Here is a 17,493-nt window from a genome sequence, read left to right on the forward strand (position 1 = left end):
GCCTTCAAAGACAAGTGTCAAAGAAAGCAAAGATCCCCCAAAGCAAAACCATGATACTTTAGCCATGGATGGTAGAATCTAGCAGAATCCCATCTACTTGCCAAAGCTTCAGGTCAGCATCCAATGTAACTTTAAAAAAAGGAAAAAAAATCAGCCGAAGTAATAAAAATAGTCAGTATCTTTCACAGTAGGAACAGTTCTTCCTGCTGACACTCCTCTAATTAAGAGAGCTTTTTTCTATTTCTCCCACTCGTCCTTTTGACAAATATCTGCTTTTATTTCAATTCTTCTGGTGAAATTTTTAAGGTAATTCTTTGACTGCGCATTGTCTTACGTGGAGCAGATGGCAAAATCATAAACCAAGTTATTAAATCTATTCCCTCCATCCCCCAAACACACAGTAAATCAACATGTGCTGATGTTTTAATGAATACAGACTCGGTTTTGGTTTATTTTAAATCCCACTCACATGAATGATAGCCTTACTACTGATTTGAAAAGGAACTTAAGTAAGCCTCATGCCTCAGATGAACTGAAGCACAGAGATGGGATCTACTCTATCAAATACTTCCCCTTTACTTTGAGAAGATATTCTTTCCTTATACACCCAGCAATTGCATTCTATTGCAGCCATGTTACATCCTAAATGCTTGTTAAAAATCAGCTTACAGCCTATATGGTTCTTTCATCATATTCACACAGGAAAAGAAGTTACCAACTTTTTCCTAGGAAAGCATGTGTCAAATATAGTAGTCAAGAATTCAAAAAATTAAAGAACAAGCAATAATAAATACCACAGTCATCATTTTCAACAGAATATTTACTGAAGGCTACATAGCATTTTTGCATACTTGGATATCAAAAATCAAACTGGCCACAAATCTCTGGTTGGCTGGATGAAGAGTACTAAAAATATTTACCCCTATTTCCATGGTGAAAGAAACCAACAGCTAAACATACCCTTCACTACAGTCTTTTAGCAGCAGCTATATGGAGATCCTGAGCTTGCAGATGCCTCTGGAATGCCTCATCCAGAGTCACAGAATGGGTCAGATTGGAAGATACCACAGTGGGTCATCTGCTCCAACCTCCCCACTCAAGCAAGGTCATCCTAGAGCGCATGGCATGGGATTGTGTCCAGACAGTTCTGGAATATCTCCAATCAGGGAGACTCCACAACCTCTCTGGGCAATCTGTTCTGATGCTTGGTCGCTTGCACAGTAAAGAAATTCTTCCTCCTATTCAGATGGAATTTCCTGTGTGTCAGTGTCTACCCATTGTCTCTTGCCCTAGTCCTTGGCACCACTGAGAAGAGCCTGGCTCCATCTTCTCGGCACCCACCCTTCAGACACTTAAAGACATGGATGAGGTCCCCTCTCAGTTGTCTCTTCTAGAGGCTGAATAGGCCCAGCTCCCTCAGCATTTCCTTGTAAGAGATGCTCTAGACCTTTCATTATCTTTGTTGCCCTCTGCTGGACCTGCTCCAGGAGCTGCATGTCTCTCTTGCGCTGAGGATTTCAGAACTGGTTGAGGTCTTCCACTCACATTGAAGGAGCGCTACACCGAACTGTCTCCTAAGCTACATCTTAAACAAGAGGCAGTTAGGAAAGGCTATGGAATACCAGTAAAAATTACAGTCATAGAGCCATAGAATGGTTTGGGTTGGAAGGGACCTTAAAGGTCCTCCAGTTCCAGCCCCTGTGTTGTGGCCAGGGGCACTTTTCACTAGACCAGGTTGCTCAGAGCCCCATTCAACCTGGCTTTGAACCCTTCCAGGGATGGGGCATCCATAGCTTCTCTGGGAAACCTGCTCCAGTGCCCCAGCACCCTCACAGTACATCATTTCTTCCTAATACCTAATCTAAACCTACCCTCTTTGAGCTTGAAGCCATTGCCCTTTGTCCTATCACTACAGTCTCATCCCTTCAAGTGTTAGAAAAGCAAAACACTACTAAGGGTGCCCGGCCATACAACACTAACCCTGTTGTTTAATCGCTAACACCTGCAAGTCAGCTGCCCAAGAGAACAATTCCCATTGCCTCCAAGGGCCCTCCTGATCAGGCCACTAGCTGCACTGCAATCTCACACCCCAGGCAGCTCCTGAGGCTATCCACTACTCCAACCTGGTGTAAGCAAGCAGCCTGAACTGAAAGGTGTGCACTGTGTCAAGGTGTAACTTACGGCAGTGGGTTGCAAACCTCATGCAGAATACATGCACATTAAACAATCAGATTCAGCACGAAGACAAATTTTTAAAAAATTGAATAGATCTGCAACTTTCCTCCAAAGGTGGTAAAATTTAAACCATGGTGAATTATGATGAAATAAAAACTGGTTAGCTAAAACTAGCAAGGTACAGTCATGAACCATAACCTTTATAGCTACATCTCATGACTGAAACTCTTTACTAGTAATTTCTAGAATGCCTCTGCTGCTTGATTGACCTCAAAAATCAGATAACAGCAAAAATTAAACTTGAGCTTTCAACCAGCAAAGTAAGTACCTCATGTTAAGGTATCACTCCCTGTAAAAATGTATGGTTTTGGTATTGCTGGAACATTTGGAAAAGGTCCAACTAAATAGATATAAAACCACATATAACAGGAAATGAGCCAATGTTATCTTGTACTGCTCTGCCCAGACAGGCTCCAGGGAGCTTATTCTAGCTATGCAACATTGTATTGACTAATACTAGGAAATACAAATATCCAGTCAGAAGAACAAAACAGTTGGCAATAGATTTTTTTTTTTAATCCCACTTCTTTTTAGGGATACAAGGTTTAGGAAAAGCAAACACAAGGCATTTCAGTTAGGCAGATATATATAGATAGACACACACACACACACACAGAGACACTTGTTTTGGAACCTTTTTAATCTCCTGGTGCCAAGGATACCATGGTCCTGATATGGCTGATGTTTGCATGCTATTAAAAAACATGTTCTAGAACAGCAAGACAGAACTCCTTGTTTATCCATATGTGAATTTCATTTTTTTTCATAATAGTAACGTCTCATGACTGTTTTTGTTAAAGGTGGGCATCAGAGTCATGGCTTCTCAAGAACAGAACCTCTGTCGCACCCATTTACCCAAGAATCTTATAACTTATGAAGAAACATGATTTTTATGAAGCAGGTACTATATTCAATAGTTAGGCATGCACCAACGTTGTGAAAAGTCTGCTTCCAGGTAATTTGGCTGACATCATGACGAAAAAATGAGGAAAAAGGAGACAAAATCAGTTACAGAGCTGCTAAATCCATTTCACTGACTTCCCTGTTCTAATCCCAGGGAAAATACTTCCTCCCAGAAAAGATGTTATGTGGGTGTGCTTGAAAACATCTGAGACTTTCAAGGAACACATTCTTTTTCTGGCATACACTGAAACATTTCTAAAAGTGATAAATGACAGTGTCACAGTAACCTATCCAAATTTAAATGGAAAACAGAACAATCCTTTCTGAAACAGACGAAGGCCAAGTTATCATACCTCTCCTTGAGCTTTGGGGACTGTCATTTAAAAGCAGGACAAGATGACATCTTCCCTTTATTCTATTGTACCAGTCATCTCCTGCTGATTTCCTGCTAAGAGAGCTCTTCCCCCTACCCTCCCAGGATCATTACATTAGTCACACATCATTTTCCCTAGGTCCTAGGCCATCAGAACAAAAACACAGAATGTAATACATTCATTTACAAAAAAGGCCTTACTGTTCTCTTTCATTTTATGTAAAAGGCCTAACTGATCATTTCCCCCACTTTCATTAGAGACAGGCGAGAGATTTCTAGTCTAGCACATCTTTTACAGCCTTCTGTGAGTCTCTGAAAAGCACTTTTTGGTTAACAGCTATACAGAAACTCTATAGGAAAACCTCTTCGCTTTTTTGGTATTTTAACAAAAAAAAAAGTCTGCAATTTAAATTGCAGCATTAGACCAAAGCTCACACTGGTTTTGAAGCCATCTTTAGAAACTCCATGCAGAGAAAAAGAAAGACTGCATCTTTTTCAGAAAGACATATTTCATAGTGGCAGAAGTAATTACTTAATCCATGAATTTCACTGTTAAATAAAGAAGTAAAATCAGGAATGCTGCAGTTTTCATGGCACTGTGGAAAATAAAACCTGGCCAATTTCTGAAATGAAATACTTATCTGCCCCTTAGAAAATTTTATTCAAATATGTGGAATTGTACAGCATGCACATAGCACCTCAGGATATCAGCACAGCACTGACTAACCTCTATGAAATTATATATTAGCAAATGTGGCTACCAGGAAGTCACAAAGAGAAGCCAAGAACAACTCAGCGTGCCAGATATATATTCTGAGATGACTGGCCCTGCTGCTCCAGACCAACCACATTGAAAAAGCAGTGCTCTCCCAGCGCCAAGTCTGCCTCCTTTGAACTTGGGAGTAAAAAAGAGAAGGGAGAGTTGCAAGGTCAACCTCAGAAACCAAAGGGGTGCCAAGGTGCAGAAACCTACAGTTTAATGACTGGCAGTCAGACAGACCACCGGGATCTGCACTGCACTTGGACTAACAGGCTCCAGGACTCAACTTCTAGAAATAAATACAAACACTCCCTCTCTTTATAAATATTTTATACATATACATATATATACACATATATATACATACATATATATACACATAGATACATATATATATACATACTTTTTTTTTTCAGAGCTGTAGCCATGGGTTTCTAAAATGAGCAACAGTTTCCAAATGACTCTACTTTCTAATAGAGTTTTTTTAAAAAAACACTAAAGAACACTGTGCAGAAAAACGCAACAGGAAAAAAAAGATAATCAAAATGACAAATGCAAATGGATGTGAAATAATGACAGACAAGTAAAGGCAGCAGAGAAAATACCACTGATAGATAGAGGCAAGGTAAGAAGTGAGCCTGGTACCTAGCAACCAAGTGATCTACACAGACTTGCTGCTAGAATTTCCAGAATTCTGCATCTAACTCTGTAAAAATACAGTAGGAGAGTGCTAAATGATTCAAGTGGAAAACAGAATATAAACAACATTAAATGAAACATAAGTTTGGAATGTTTATAATTCAACTGAAATCCATACATCATACTTACATTATTCTTCTGGCAGATAATTTCCTGAAATAAAAAAGAAAAAAAAAGAAAATAATGTTGATAGCACTAGGAAAGACATCTGATCAGTATGACTTTCTAATATTGTTTGCACACATGATAAGAAAAGGTTGGTTTAGAGATGTTTTCTATGCCTGTCAAATCAACATAAATGAGATATTGTCTCAGGAGGGACAAAATTACTATGGAACCAAGTAGATACATACAACTTATATATACATAAGAGCGTACATACTGTCTGCACGTGTATATACATATATACACATACATAGATGTCCCTCCATTTATAAATTTGCCTAGAGGCATGATGTCCAGAAGTTTTCTATTAATAAACACCTATTCATATTTGAAAAGTCAAATATAGTAAGTAGCATTTTGCTACCAGGAGAAGCAACCAAAAAGAATAGTAAAAGCAGTATTCATATGAGGTTTTAAAATATTCCAAAACTGCTTGAAATTCACTTGGCTCTAATAATCAGATGCAAAAACCACATCTTCACATTTTCAGTGTGGATTTTCAGAGAATTAGAAGCATACACAGATGGAAAGAGCTGATTCCTGCACACTAATCCAGGTGGTACAGTGCATGTGTAAACCACTTCTGAACAATGATCTTGCTTCCAGCAAGATTTGTCAGCCAGTTCAGATCCCAGAAATCAATAACCATAACAGATTTATCAGATAGCTATGCCTCTGCCTCTGGGACTGGTGAGCAGCTTCACCAGCACAACAGCATTAAAAACAAACACAGCGTCAAACCAAGGCACCTCATACTTTCCATGTTGCTTAAGTCAGGCTTTGATAAAACTGCTCTTCTCCCTGTTGAGAGGGCTTGCTTCACACATGACTGTTTCTAGCTTTCCAAGCGCGGGTCATAAATGTCTGGTCAAATCCCCCAGCATGGACAGGGACATCTTTGACTAGATCAGGTTGATCAAAGCCCTGCCCAGCCTGGCCTGAAGGTTCATACAGAACATTTCACCATCAAAAGCTTACTTACATTGCTTTATGCCCTGACTGAATCACATGCTGCAGTTCTGTATTTCCTTCATTTTCAGTTTTTGAATTCCCCCCTTCTATACAAGATTAAAACTGCACATGCTTTCCTGCATTGCTTCTACTCTTATCTGCTGGCTGTAACAAATACAGGAACAAACGCTGCCGCAGAAGGTGTCCCAGCATGCCGATAGCTACTTTTTTTAGGCAGTTACTAAATAGTATGGAAAGGGTCTCGCTCTTTGATGGCTTTCCTACAGACTGTCAAGAGCAGAAACACAGGCCCAGTTCAAAGCTAAAGGAAACTGAAGGGAGTCTTTCAGTCAGCAGAGTACTGGTGGCAACTGTGACATCCAAGCCTCCCTGCACAGAGCTGGGCTTCCACTGATGCCGGTGGGAATCCAGCATGTGACTCAAAGTCCAGCCTCTAAACTAGTAGCCTGGTGCCTCATCCCAAGTGATTCTTCAGTGGGAGTTGAGTATTTAGCTCTTTGCCCAGTACAGTGAAATTCTGCTCTGCTTATACTGTAGATCATTGTACTTACACAATTGAATTCAATTCCCAGATACATCTTTTATCATTAGCATTATTTTTAGGGCTTTTATCTGTATACTCTTTTGTGTGCAAAAAGAAAGGAAATAATTGGATTGCAAGTGGTCCAGTTAGCTGAGAAAATCTGAAGGGAAAAGCAGGGAGAAGACACTGAGTTAATAAGCATGTCCCTCCCAAATATAGGGCCAACCTAAAAAAAAGGGGACAGAATCAAAACCAAATAGCCTGCACTTGCCAGAAGCAGTGGAAGCAAGCCCTTCCTGAGAGGTGGTGGTGCCCAGACTGCAGTCTGACTCACCAAGCTGCTCATTGTAAATGCTGCTTCTCAGCAAAGCCTAGAAGGGAAGCGCAAGAGCATAAAACACCTCCTGAGCAAAGCCAATGCATCTGAGAGAGGGGAAGTAATTGAAAAGACTGCCATCCAAGTTGTCTATCCTTTCCCATCATGGAAGTTACTAAACCTTTCGGATAGTTGCAGTAGGAAGCAAGTATCAGGTCCTTGACTGACACAACTCACAGCTCCATAGATTATCTTAAAACACCCTCTTGCCTTAAACCAAAGTACCATACTGTGCACTGACGCATGAGTTTTGTTTTTACTGATTCCATTACACTGCTGGTAATCTCCAGCACAGCAATCTTGCAGGTACCTGATGCAAACAGCTGTAACTCAGCAAGACTTAGCAGAGGGTATCTGGAGGTCCCGTAAGTTTTGGCAGAAAACTGCTAATTTAGACAAAAGCTAAAACCCAAGGATTATTTTGCTGCCTACACACTACCACTCTCACAGGATCTTTATTACTGTAACAAACACCAGTAATTCCCTTGAATGACAAAGTCATGAATTTAGTTTCTCATCTCAGATTTGCCAAACTTCTGTTTCCATAAACAGCCACTTAACACCTAGGTATTTAACTGACTGTGATCAAGTAACTTAAATCTTTCTCTTTAGAAAACTAAACTGAGTTTTACAGCATTGCATTGTAGACAACTTTGCCAGGCCTCAGAACATTTTTGCTCTTCTGATCTGAACCACAAGTAGTATGCATATTTCTTACAGAGAGAAACTATTTCAAGTGTTAGACTAGCTGTCACTTTCCCCCCAACCCCCTTTTTCCACCCAGAGCTACCTTCAGTGACTGCAGAGACTCTGCATTTGTGTCACAGTAGAGGATAATGTTGTTAGCCATGCTGAAGCTCTCCCTGACTCCCAGGTGGTAGAACAGGGAAGGTTGACGGAAAGCGTCACTCATCTCTACAACAGCAATATCTGCAGAAAGAAATGAAAAACATTATTGTCAATGCTACACATTTCTGACAGTCAAGTACTTCTATGTCATGTTTCTTCACACAGTTTAGTCTGATAAGAAGACCTGGCTTTAAGTAGGAAATAAGAGATCTAGAGGGATTTCCCCATTTTAGCTATTATGCCTGAATTTTAAATATAGTCAGCAGGATGTGGTTTAGCTTTTTGTATTCCACTATTACTCCTCTATTTTTTTCTTTAAGTGAGACCTTAAAACAGTAAGAAGAGATAAACCACTAATCAAGAAAAGGAAAAAATTTCATTTGCTGTCCTGAGGAATAAAATCCGCTTGGTAAATCTATACATGGTGACTGATAACCTTTGGTAAAAATAAAGGAAAAAATTACATTTGATGTGTTTTTACCCTCTGTGCAAGTTGCAACAAAAATTCATGTAAACTATGTACATCACTGCAGAACATACTGTATAGATTCTGTACTAGAACTTTGGAAGAAAACAAACTGAAAGGTAATGTTGCAGTATAAATACCATTCAGATCTATTTTGATTAATATAGAAAGATGAGAGAGAGAATGAGAAAAGGACAAGGTACAGATGCAGAGAAGCAACAAGGAAGTGAATATGTAAAGCCAAAGAAATCCCCATATAAGTAAAAACTTTACTGTGCAGAGAATTCTGTTCATAATAAATTCTACCTGCAGAAATAAAATCAAGCACATGTACAAATGCTTACAGAACAAGGAATGTAGTCCACAATTTCTCTTAAACTATGTGATTCTATTGGCCAAATTCACACCAATATCAAAATATAACAAAAGGCAATTAATTATTTCTGCTCTTTGTAAGATTTCTGTTATACCAGGCAGCATATTTCCAGTGCAGAAGTCTAGTAGAATCAAGAGAGCAAAGCAAGAAAACTGACACATCTCTACCTCTTCCACAAACACCTTTCTGTCTTTTCACCCCATTAATTTTTTTCTTATCTTTCAGAAAAAACCAAAAAAACAGAAAACCAAACCCAACCCAGAGAAACATGCTTCTGTTAAGAGTAGGACAATAAAAGCAGTCTGGTTTCCAGTATACCTCTGTGCTTTTCCCTTCCTTTGGATGCTTTCATGACTGAAAATACAGATAGCAAGACAAGCTCTGCAGGGAAAAAGCTTATGTACCCTCAAGTTTCTCTACTCTAATTAATCTAATAAGAGATTCTACCTCTAACCACAACTTTCCACCTCACCTGTTTACTTAGATCATCAAAATTGAAATGAAGATATTAAATAAAAGATAACCCTTGTGGCCCTGCTCTCAAATGGGGAAGCAGTGTCTCTCCAACTTGTTGAAAACTAGTACCTTTGAGACATCTACTCTTCAGTAATGTTTTTCTGTAACTGGCCTACAGGCTTATAAATTATTTAAAAACATGAAGGAAGGATAGATACACACAGGGGAAAGAGCAAACATTTGCCTATACAAGCTTAGGCTCTTCAAGAAACAAGATTAAAAGAGAGGAGACTAATATGGTACAAAAAAGGATATTTTTTCACACTTAAAAATCTAGTATTAAATTATGTTTTCTAAAAGATTCATAATTTGTGTTCTAAGCAACCCCCTCTGTCCAATTTCACAAAAATATTTGCAGTATGGATTCCATCAAATTTGATTGAAGTAAAAAAGGCAGTGCACTGCTAAGACTACACATAAACTCACTTCCTTTAATTTTAGGAAACTGAAGCATCACAAAAGCCAAACAAGAATAACAGTACACCACTATATTTTGGGTGAGATTAGGCTTTGTTTTTCTTCCAAAAGTTGCCATAACACAAGTTATATTTTTAACTGCTCTTATTCACATAGAAGTCTAACCTTGAGCAACTCTAAATCTATGGTCTATATCTGTTAACACCAAGCAGGAGGAAAATTTGCGCAACTTGCCATGACTTAATTCTGCAATCTTGCAAGATAATGTGCTCTCACTAGAGTTGCAAAACTAAGATTAAAAGAGAAATATTACTTTAGATGGAGCCTGATCAAAGCCATATTACAAAAAACACTTGAGAAATCCTATGTTAAAATGGCAAGTTCCTAGGATCATGAAGAAGGAAAGAGGAACTCAAAAAAAATGATGTGTGTATATATACTACTGTCAAGCTGGCCAAATCCATTGAACAGAGTCTGACTCAGGGCCACACTGTAGGAAACATTCTTGGGTCCTGTACCATCCCTATCACAGAATAATAAAATAAAATAAACCCCAAACCATACAAAAACCTTGAGTTACTTATGCAGAGGAGGGAAGGACCACAGGTAAAGAAATATTTGTATGAAAAATTACACCAAGATACTGGCATAAAATCTTTTGCAATATTTCTATTTCTTATGTAACTAAAGAGGATTTCTTTCCTTAGCATGTCAAGACTTCTATGAAATCCAGGTCTACTGGATAATCTCATTTGATAGATAAAGCAGTGTCTTCCTTAGAACAAGTTCATCTTCTGTGAAGCTTTCCTGCTCACTCTAGCAGTTATGTATTTCAAGATAAAGACTCATGACACAGCCCAGATTTCTCAAGTTCGGGTTAGGCCTCAGGGCTTGTATCACAATTTCCAAGGGGAACAACCCAAACCTTACCTGCAATTCTAACAAGCCACAAAAGGTATGTGCACTTTTGGGATCAGCTGTCAATCCAAATAAAAAACATCCTAAATCAGCTCTTCTGACAGACCTGTTTCTGACTATCTTCTTTCACAACATCGGGAGAGAAACTCCTCTGACCAAAGGAGGGATCAGCATACTGAGCACTTGACAGGAGTGCAGAAGTCAAATACTGTGTAGCAAATGGAAGCTTATTTGGGATTAAAAAAAAAAAGAGAAAAAAAACCACTGCAGAGAAACAGGAGTGGTAATGATTCCTACAGAGCACCTGAAATGTACCATTGAGTACACCACAAAACAGACAAACACTATATTCAGCTACATAAAATATGATTAGAAGTTTAGCAAAGATGAGCAAGACTGATGGTTTTAAAGACAAATCTACATAAAAGTATACATACATATATCAAAATTCTCACTAGTTTGAAAGAGCCAGGGTTTAGCTAAACCCAAAAGAACTGTTTTGTCATCGATACATAAACTGCCAGAATCCTGTATATCTGCTTCTCACTCTCATTTTTCCCAGATGAAATTAATTCAAACATACTCATGCAATAGAAGATAAGTTTTCTAAGTCTCATTGGAGAACACAGTTTTGTAAGTGGCAAAATGGTATTTCAATAAAGGTGGAGTAATCAGCTCTACAGTTATACTGGAACTACCCCCTTACCAAAACATCTGTGGTTTGAGTTTCAAGGCAAGTAAAAACCTGATCAAGCACAAGAATCGGAGTAGAGCTCTCTCAACACCTCAGCCCTCAGGATGAAGCACTCTGAAGACCAGGAACTGACAATTCACTTCAAACACTCTTGCATACCTTCAGCGTTGCAGCAAAGAAAGTCCGTTCATGCTCCAGAGACTAATGAGTAGGGTGGGTATGGAAGCATACTTCATAAAACACTAAGAAAAGACCGAAAAGTGCAAGAACTGCAATTCTTGCAACCTCACAGGTTACAAGAAAGTGAAATTTAGTTCTGTGCCCAAGACCAAAGTACGGGATAAAAGTTACTCTATCTCATGAAAGTAGACCAGGTGACAGATCGCTGATACTAAAGAAAACAGGGATAGAACAGTTTTTACCTCTTCTAATCATCTTTGACATTACAGAAAGTCTTACAGTAAGTCTTGCAGCAAATTATTGTCTCTTGATAGTTTATGAGCAATAACGTTAAGTCTAATCACAACCTTCTCTCCCATCTCCTTCAACAACTGGTATGCCTAACTAGACAAGACAAATGTATCATGAACACAAGACTAGAGCTTAATTCACTCAGGCCTAGGTAGCAAAACCAGCACAAACACAGCAGGAGGCAGTTTAGTGTGCATATCCTAAATCACCCTGAGCTCTGCCTGCCTGCTGACAGCAGCCAAATTGCTTCTAATGAAGCTGCCGATGTACACATTAGCTGAGTAACCACACAGTGAGCTGCAGACACACCAACACCCACCCAGCCATCACAATCCATGTTATTAGGCTAACTAACATCCACACCAACAATAGCTTGAAACACACTGTCACACATTCAAGAGAACAAAATATCACTGCAGAGTAACTGGCTTCTTATTACCCTGGGAAACAAGATTCATGGATTGGAATTGGAGGCAATTCATTTGACCCTTTTTGCCTGAGTACTGGAAAAAGTACACATCTCTGTGAAGTTTGGCATATATTAAAACCATCTTACCAATCATTCTTACTTGAGATGTAAATCCACTTTATTCTCTTTAAGCTGTCTGTGCAAAGACTGAGAACCTTACATACAAAATCTCTAATTCACTTGTCTTAAGAAATGGTAAAAACTCAAGGGTATACACATTAACACGGCCAAAACCCAGTAAGTGTCCATTAGTGGATATAGAGCCCTTTGCTCTTGGCTATTAGCCATGCCTTTAGTCACCAAGACAGTGATAAATGAAATGCAGCGGTCAAAGTCCATCTCCTACTCATTATTTTAAATGTAACAGGGCAAAGAAGAATGTTTAAACAAGTGCTCTGAGATACCAGATACGTACGCCCTACTTTTTGATACTACCTGCTTACTACAGTGCTGCCAGGAAAAACAATGAATACAAACAGAGCAGCTATACAACAACGAATGTTTATGTTTGCTATTATCTTCTGATTAATTGGTATTAAACATGTGATCATTGCCTTGCATTCATTGTCCCACAATTAATCAGGGGGAAAGGAATGATGATAATGGCAACTTCTGAGACAGACCAGGATTTTGTGTTCTTTTCCACTTGAGGGTTAAAAGAGTAAGATACTGTTCTGACAGAGATACAGAAGAAAAGAAAGGAGGGCAAAATTTGTTTTGGTGCGAGTCTGAACACCAAACATATTTCGTATTGCAGTAGCAGCTCTGTTCAGCCTTAGAATAACAATATGATGACACTTACTATTGGGCAAACTCTCAGAAACAAGCAAGGAATATCCTTATCTACTTCAAATTCTGTATGATTCTCTGTGCTTGGCATAGATATCTTCCTGTTTATCAGGGACTGCCTGCATGAGGTGGGAAACCTGCTTTGGCGATCCCAGCACGTCAGTACAGATTGGTATTTCTGGTTCAACTGTGCAAACCACAGTGCCACTGACTTGTCAACAGCACTGGAACCAGATATTTCCTGTCAAGAGTGTCTCATACGGCTCCAAGTCCGGAAACAAATGATGGGAGGCACTGAGGTGAAAATACCTAAACACAGGTGAATGGCTGACCTCCCAGGAAACCAGTCCAGCCAAGCCAGTCTGTTGGGAGACACTAACCAAAAAAACCTCAGACTTTATAAGGGTGTCTGAGGCTTGAATATGGGGAAGGAAAAACAGGTAATGATGGTACAGGTAAGTTAAGTATGTCATATACTAGAGGAAAAGCAGGGTATTTGTAGAAGCTTGAACTGATGTTCGAAGTAGGCTTAAGGGCACCAAGACAAAAACATGTGATGGACATGAGCTAGTTCTTGTCTAGTGAAAAGCACTATGACTTAGGAATCTTACAGTAATCCTGTCTTAAGCACTCTCATTTTTATGCAATGGAAGCAGAGATCCAGCATCAATGAAGTACAGATCAGAGCCTGTCCTGCAACCTACTCAAAAGGGAATTTCTGAGCACAAATTCCCAGCAGATACAACACAAACCCAGCTGTCTGGTGGCTGGTCCCTTCCCAGATGCTGCATAACACAAAGTAGAGCTAGAAATAATCGGAACACTTAATACTTGGCCAAAAAGCATCAAGTTTCCTTTGGATACAATAGTATCCAAGTATTTTGCCTTCATGCTGGTATTAAGAGTCCACTGTTCCTTGAATAGCTAAACTGAGTTGAGCTGCTTTTGAATTTCAAAGTGAATTTCTACACCTAGACTCACAAGCAAAAAGGTATGATTTCACTTCAGATAAACTCATCAAACAGTTGTTACTGTTAGGGGTGGTTCTGACCCTCTTCCACGTTTGTATCAGATCTAGTGTGGTCAATACCCAGTGAGACAACTCGGTCTATCTGTTTGCTTGGAGGGGTGGGGTGTGTGTGCAGGATCAGTTGACTCCTGGATCAGTTAGATGATCTCACTTTCCACCCACACAATCACTAAGAAGGCACCAGACACCACAATATCTGCAGGGATGCAACTGAGTACCTACTTACCTCTGCCTGAGAGTCACATATTGTTCCAATGGGTAAGTAAATTTCAATCCTCCATATAGACATGGGTGCAACACCCACTTGTTCAGGAATCCCATATATAATACCACAGGAAGAAAAGTTCCTTGAGGAACAATACAGAAAATAAATAAAAGCACACTCACACAATCTACCTCATGACATTAGGCATCTATAGCCATACTGATAGATTGTAAATTGAGTATGTGACTCAATTTAGGTCTCTAGGAGACTGCTCAATAACAAAAACAAACTATCTAATCACATAAAAGCAATCTTTCTTCTTTTTAAATCATTATTAGTTTTTTATTTCTTTCTAGTTAGGGTAAGAAAGAGGAACTACTTAAGTAAAAGGATGACAATGTGCAAGAGCAAATATAAGCTGTGCCTGTATAAATTTAAACCAGAAATCACAAGAAAGTTCATAATCTACAAATCCAAATGTCCTGGAGCACTCCCCCCAAATGTTTAACTGATTGGTCATGATTTGTTATCACATTGCAAAACTTGCACCCTGTCCCACAATACGTCGAGGTGCTCCTTAGTAAAACTCGTGCAAATTTATTCCTGGCAACTTTTATAGCTAAATCATTCTCACAAAATCAGATGTGAGACTTCACCAGGTAGAACCATCAAAGCAAGGAGGAGAGAAAAACAAGCTACTTTTTTTTTTTACAACAACAGTATTCTAGACCAAGATCCCCCAAGTGAAACTCTGGCCTTTTTGTCTGCACTATGCTTCAAAGATGCAAAGGGGAAAGAACCTCTTGCTTCTGTAATCAAAAGCTGATGGGAGATAAGCCAAAGGCAATTACCAAAGTAAAACAGCAGAAGCTGGCAATGAACTGGTAACACAAAGAAAGTTATAACAGATGTTGGAAAAGGAATGAGACAGGAAGATGTAGATGACAAACAATAAAGGGTTGTGTAGGAATTAACACATCAAACTACACACCAAAACCTAAATCACTGTGTCAATGATCTGAAGACAATTGAAACAATATAGAAAGGCTTCCAGATGAAGAAAAAGAAAAAAGAATAAAGCTTGAGATTCAAAAAATCCACTCTTTCTTGGCCCAAAACAGGATTGTAATGTTATCACATGATTCCAACCCCCAGTAATTCAAAAAACCCACTCTCGGCTTGATGCATGTGGGAGGAACTCAGCATTAGGCAAGAATAAAAGATGACAAGCAAACAAAGAGCCATTTATTTAAAAATAACCTCAATATGTTCAGGCTCACTGCATCTGTATCAATCCTAGTGAAACAGGCTCCCTAGTACCAATAACACCAAATACTAAAGATTACCTTAACTCTGAACTTTGTATCAGAAAAAATACTCAGACCTCAACGGGATAACTACTGAAGCTCAGCTGAAGACAGCAGTACATTACAGGGCTAGTGTTAGGATCTGTACCAAACATTATTTGAGCAATCCACAGGCACAACAGCAGAAGTAGTCAATGAAAACAAGGCAAGCTGTAGCAAATCAGTACTTCTACGTTTGGAAGTTTTGTTCAAAATATCTTCATGATTGCAATTTTTTTTCAAAGAAGACCAAACGCTCCTTTGGCCTGAACAAGATCATAAGCAGGCAAAAGCCCCCCTAAACAGATAAATAAATAAATAAATAAGGGATGTGGCAGTATTTGTGTGGTTATTTTGGTTTATGTTTCCATGTTATGTGTCTTTGAGATGCAAGATGAAAGAGTGATTATTCATTCTCTGGAGAAGTGACCGGGCCTACCCAAGAAGAAAGAACTTGTAAGAACACAAGTGAGCCAACAGAAAAGTTCAGAGAAGAAAGGAGAGTCCTATGAAAACCCAACAGCCAGGTCTCAGGGGTGGTGGAAAGTTTTCCTAAAGTTTAAGTGAACGGTAGAGTTTGCTACAGCTCCAAAGCTGCAGAGATCATTAAACCAAAGTAGGAAACAACAATCCACCTCAAGGACAGGATGGGCAGGAGAAAAAGCTGATTAAAAGTTCTTTTTATTTCTGTCTTTTCTGTTCTGTTTATTTTTGACTTAGTGACCTGAAGTTTTCTCCATCTAAGAAGTCTTCCAGCTTCTTTTTTTCTAAAATCTCACTATTTTCACTTACAACACAGTTATATATTTGGTTCCTTTGTTCAGCTCACTGTGACAAAAATGTCTAGGCAGATCCACTTCCAAACTTCAAAGTCTGAGTTTCAAGTCTGAGTTTCATTGCAGCAGCTGGAGGGATCAGATCAAAACTGTTTAGCTAAGTATTTCTTCTCTGCCAGAAGCCAGCAGGCAGTGTTGCAGAGATACTAAGAATGAGCCAAGTAAAGACTGAGCTTTATTAGACAACAATCCAGACACATTTACAGAAAAATGCTGAGCTACCTAGAAAGCTGAATATCAATAACTAATTTAGTGCTCAATATTACGTGAATAATTAGAGCTGCTTTTCTTCATGTATGTTACTTTGCATTCACTATCACTGAACTTCAGCTGTCCTTTACCTGCTCATTTGCCTGCTACCATAAAACTTTCTGCATTTCTTTACTGCCTATTCTTTAAAGTTTTGACAAGCCTGCACATTAGCAAACATTATCACCACCCTTTTCACCAGAAAGAAATTTCCAGATCAGCTGTGAATAAAAGCCAATTCAAAAAAGAAAGTACAGAACAATCCTTTCAACAGCCTGTTTTTTTACTGGCAACCTTGCTTCATTGCAAAAATTACCTTCTGTTCCTTTCCTTTAAGAGTCCACTTATCTCAGGGTTCATAAGGATGTCATCTCCAGTCATTTTTTCCCTTTAAGAGTATTTAGTAAAGCATCCCATCAAAAGCTTTTTGACAACTCAATATACTGTCTTAAATGGATTACCCTTAAGTACAGGCTCATAAGAAGAGTGTGATTTCCTTCTACAAAAAAGCCACTTGAACTCCTCCTTGCTGCCAGATTTTACCCATGAATCTAAATGATGTGTTCTTTATTTATATTTTTAACCCATTTGCCCTAATGTAATACCAGTATAATCTCCCACTGCAATGCTGCCGACATCAACTAAACTCAGAAGTCACGCACCATAATTAACATCTCATCTTGTTTCAGTCAGAGCTCCTTGAGAACTTCTGAGTCATCTTTCCATACTTCCTATGGCTTGTTCATTGCCTTGATGTTCATTTTATCAGCTTATTTTAAAACATCTTCTGGAAATTTAAGTCTGAGGTAGTTCCTCAGCCTTATCTGTTTAAAGAAAGTCCTTACAATAGTATCAG

General features: G+C 38.9%; 1 protein-coding gene across 1 annotated transcript in view; it reads right to left on the bottom strand.

Annotated features, from left to right (window-relative positions):
• MAP3K5 (mitogen-activated protein kinase kinase kinase 5) overlaps window positions 1–17,493 on the bottom strand; it is a 100,366-nt gene that overhangs the window by 63,179 nt on the left and 19,694 nt on the right. The window contains exons 2-3 of the mRNA XM_039567934.1: window positions 7,797–7,936; window positions 5,100–5,123 (exon numbers count right to left, since the gene is read on the bottom strand). Of these exons, the coding sequence (XP_039423868.1) occupies window positions 5,100–5,123; window positions 7,797–7,936 (164 nt within the window). The remainder of the gene's footprint in view (window positions 1–5,099; window positions 5,124–7,796; window positions 7,937–17,493) is intronic.

The sequence above is a fragment of the Corvus cornix genome, chromosome 3 (assembly GCF_000738735.6).
Source record: "Corvus cornix cornix isolate S_Up_H32 chromosome 3, ASM73873v5, whole genome shotgun sequence".
Lineage (NCBI taxonomy): Eukaryota > Metazoa > Chordata > Aves > Passeriformes > Corvidae > Corvus > Corvus cornix.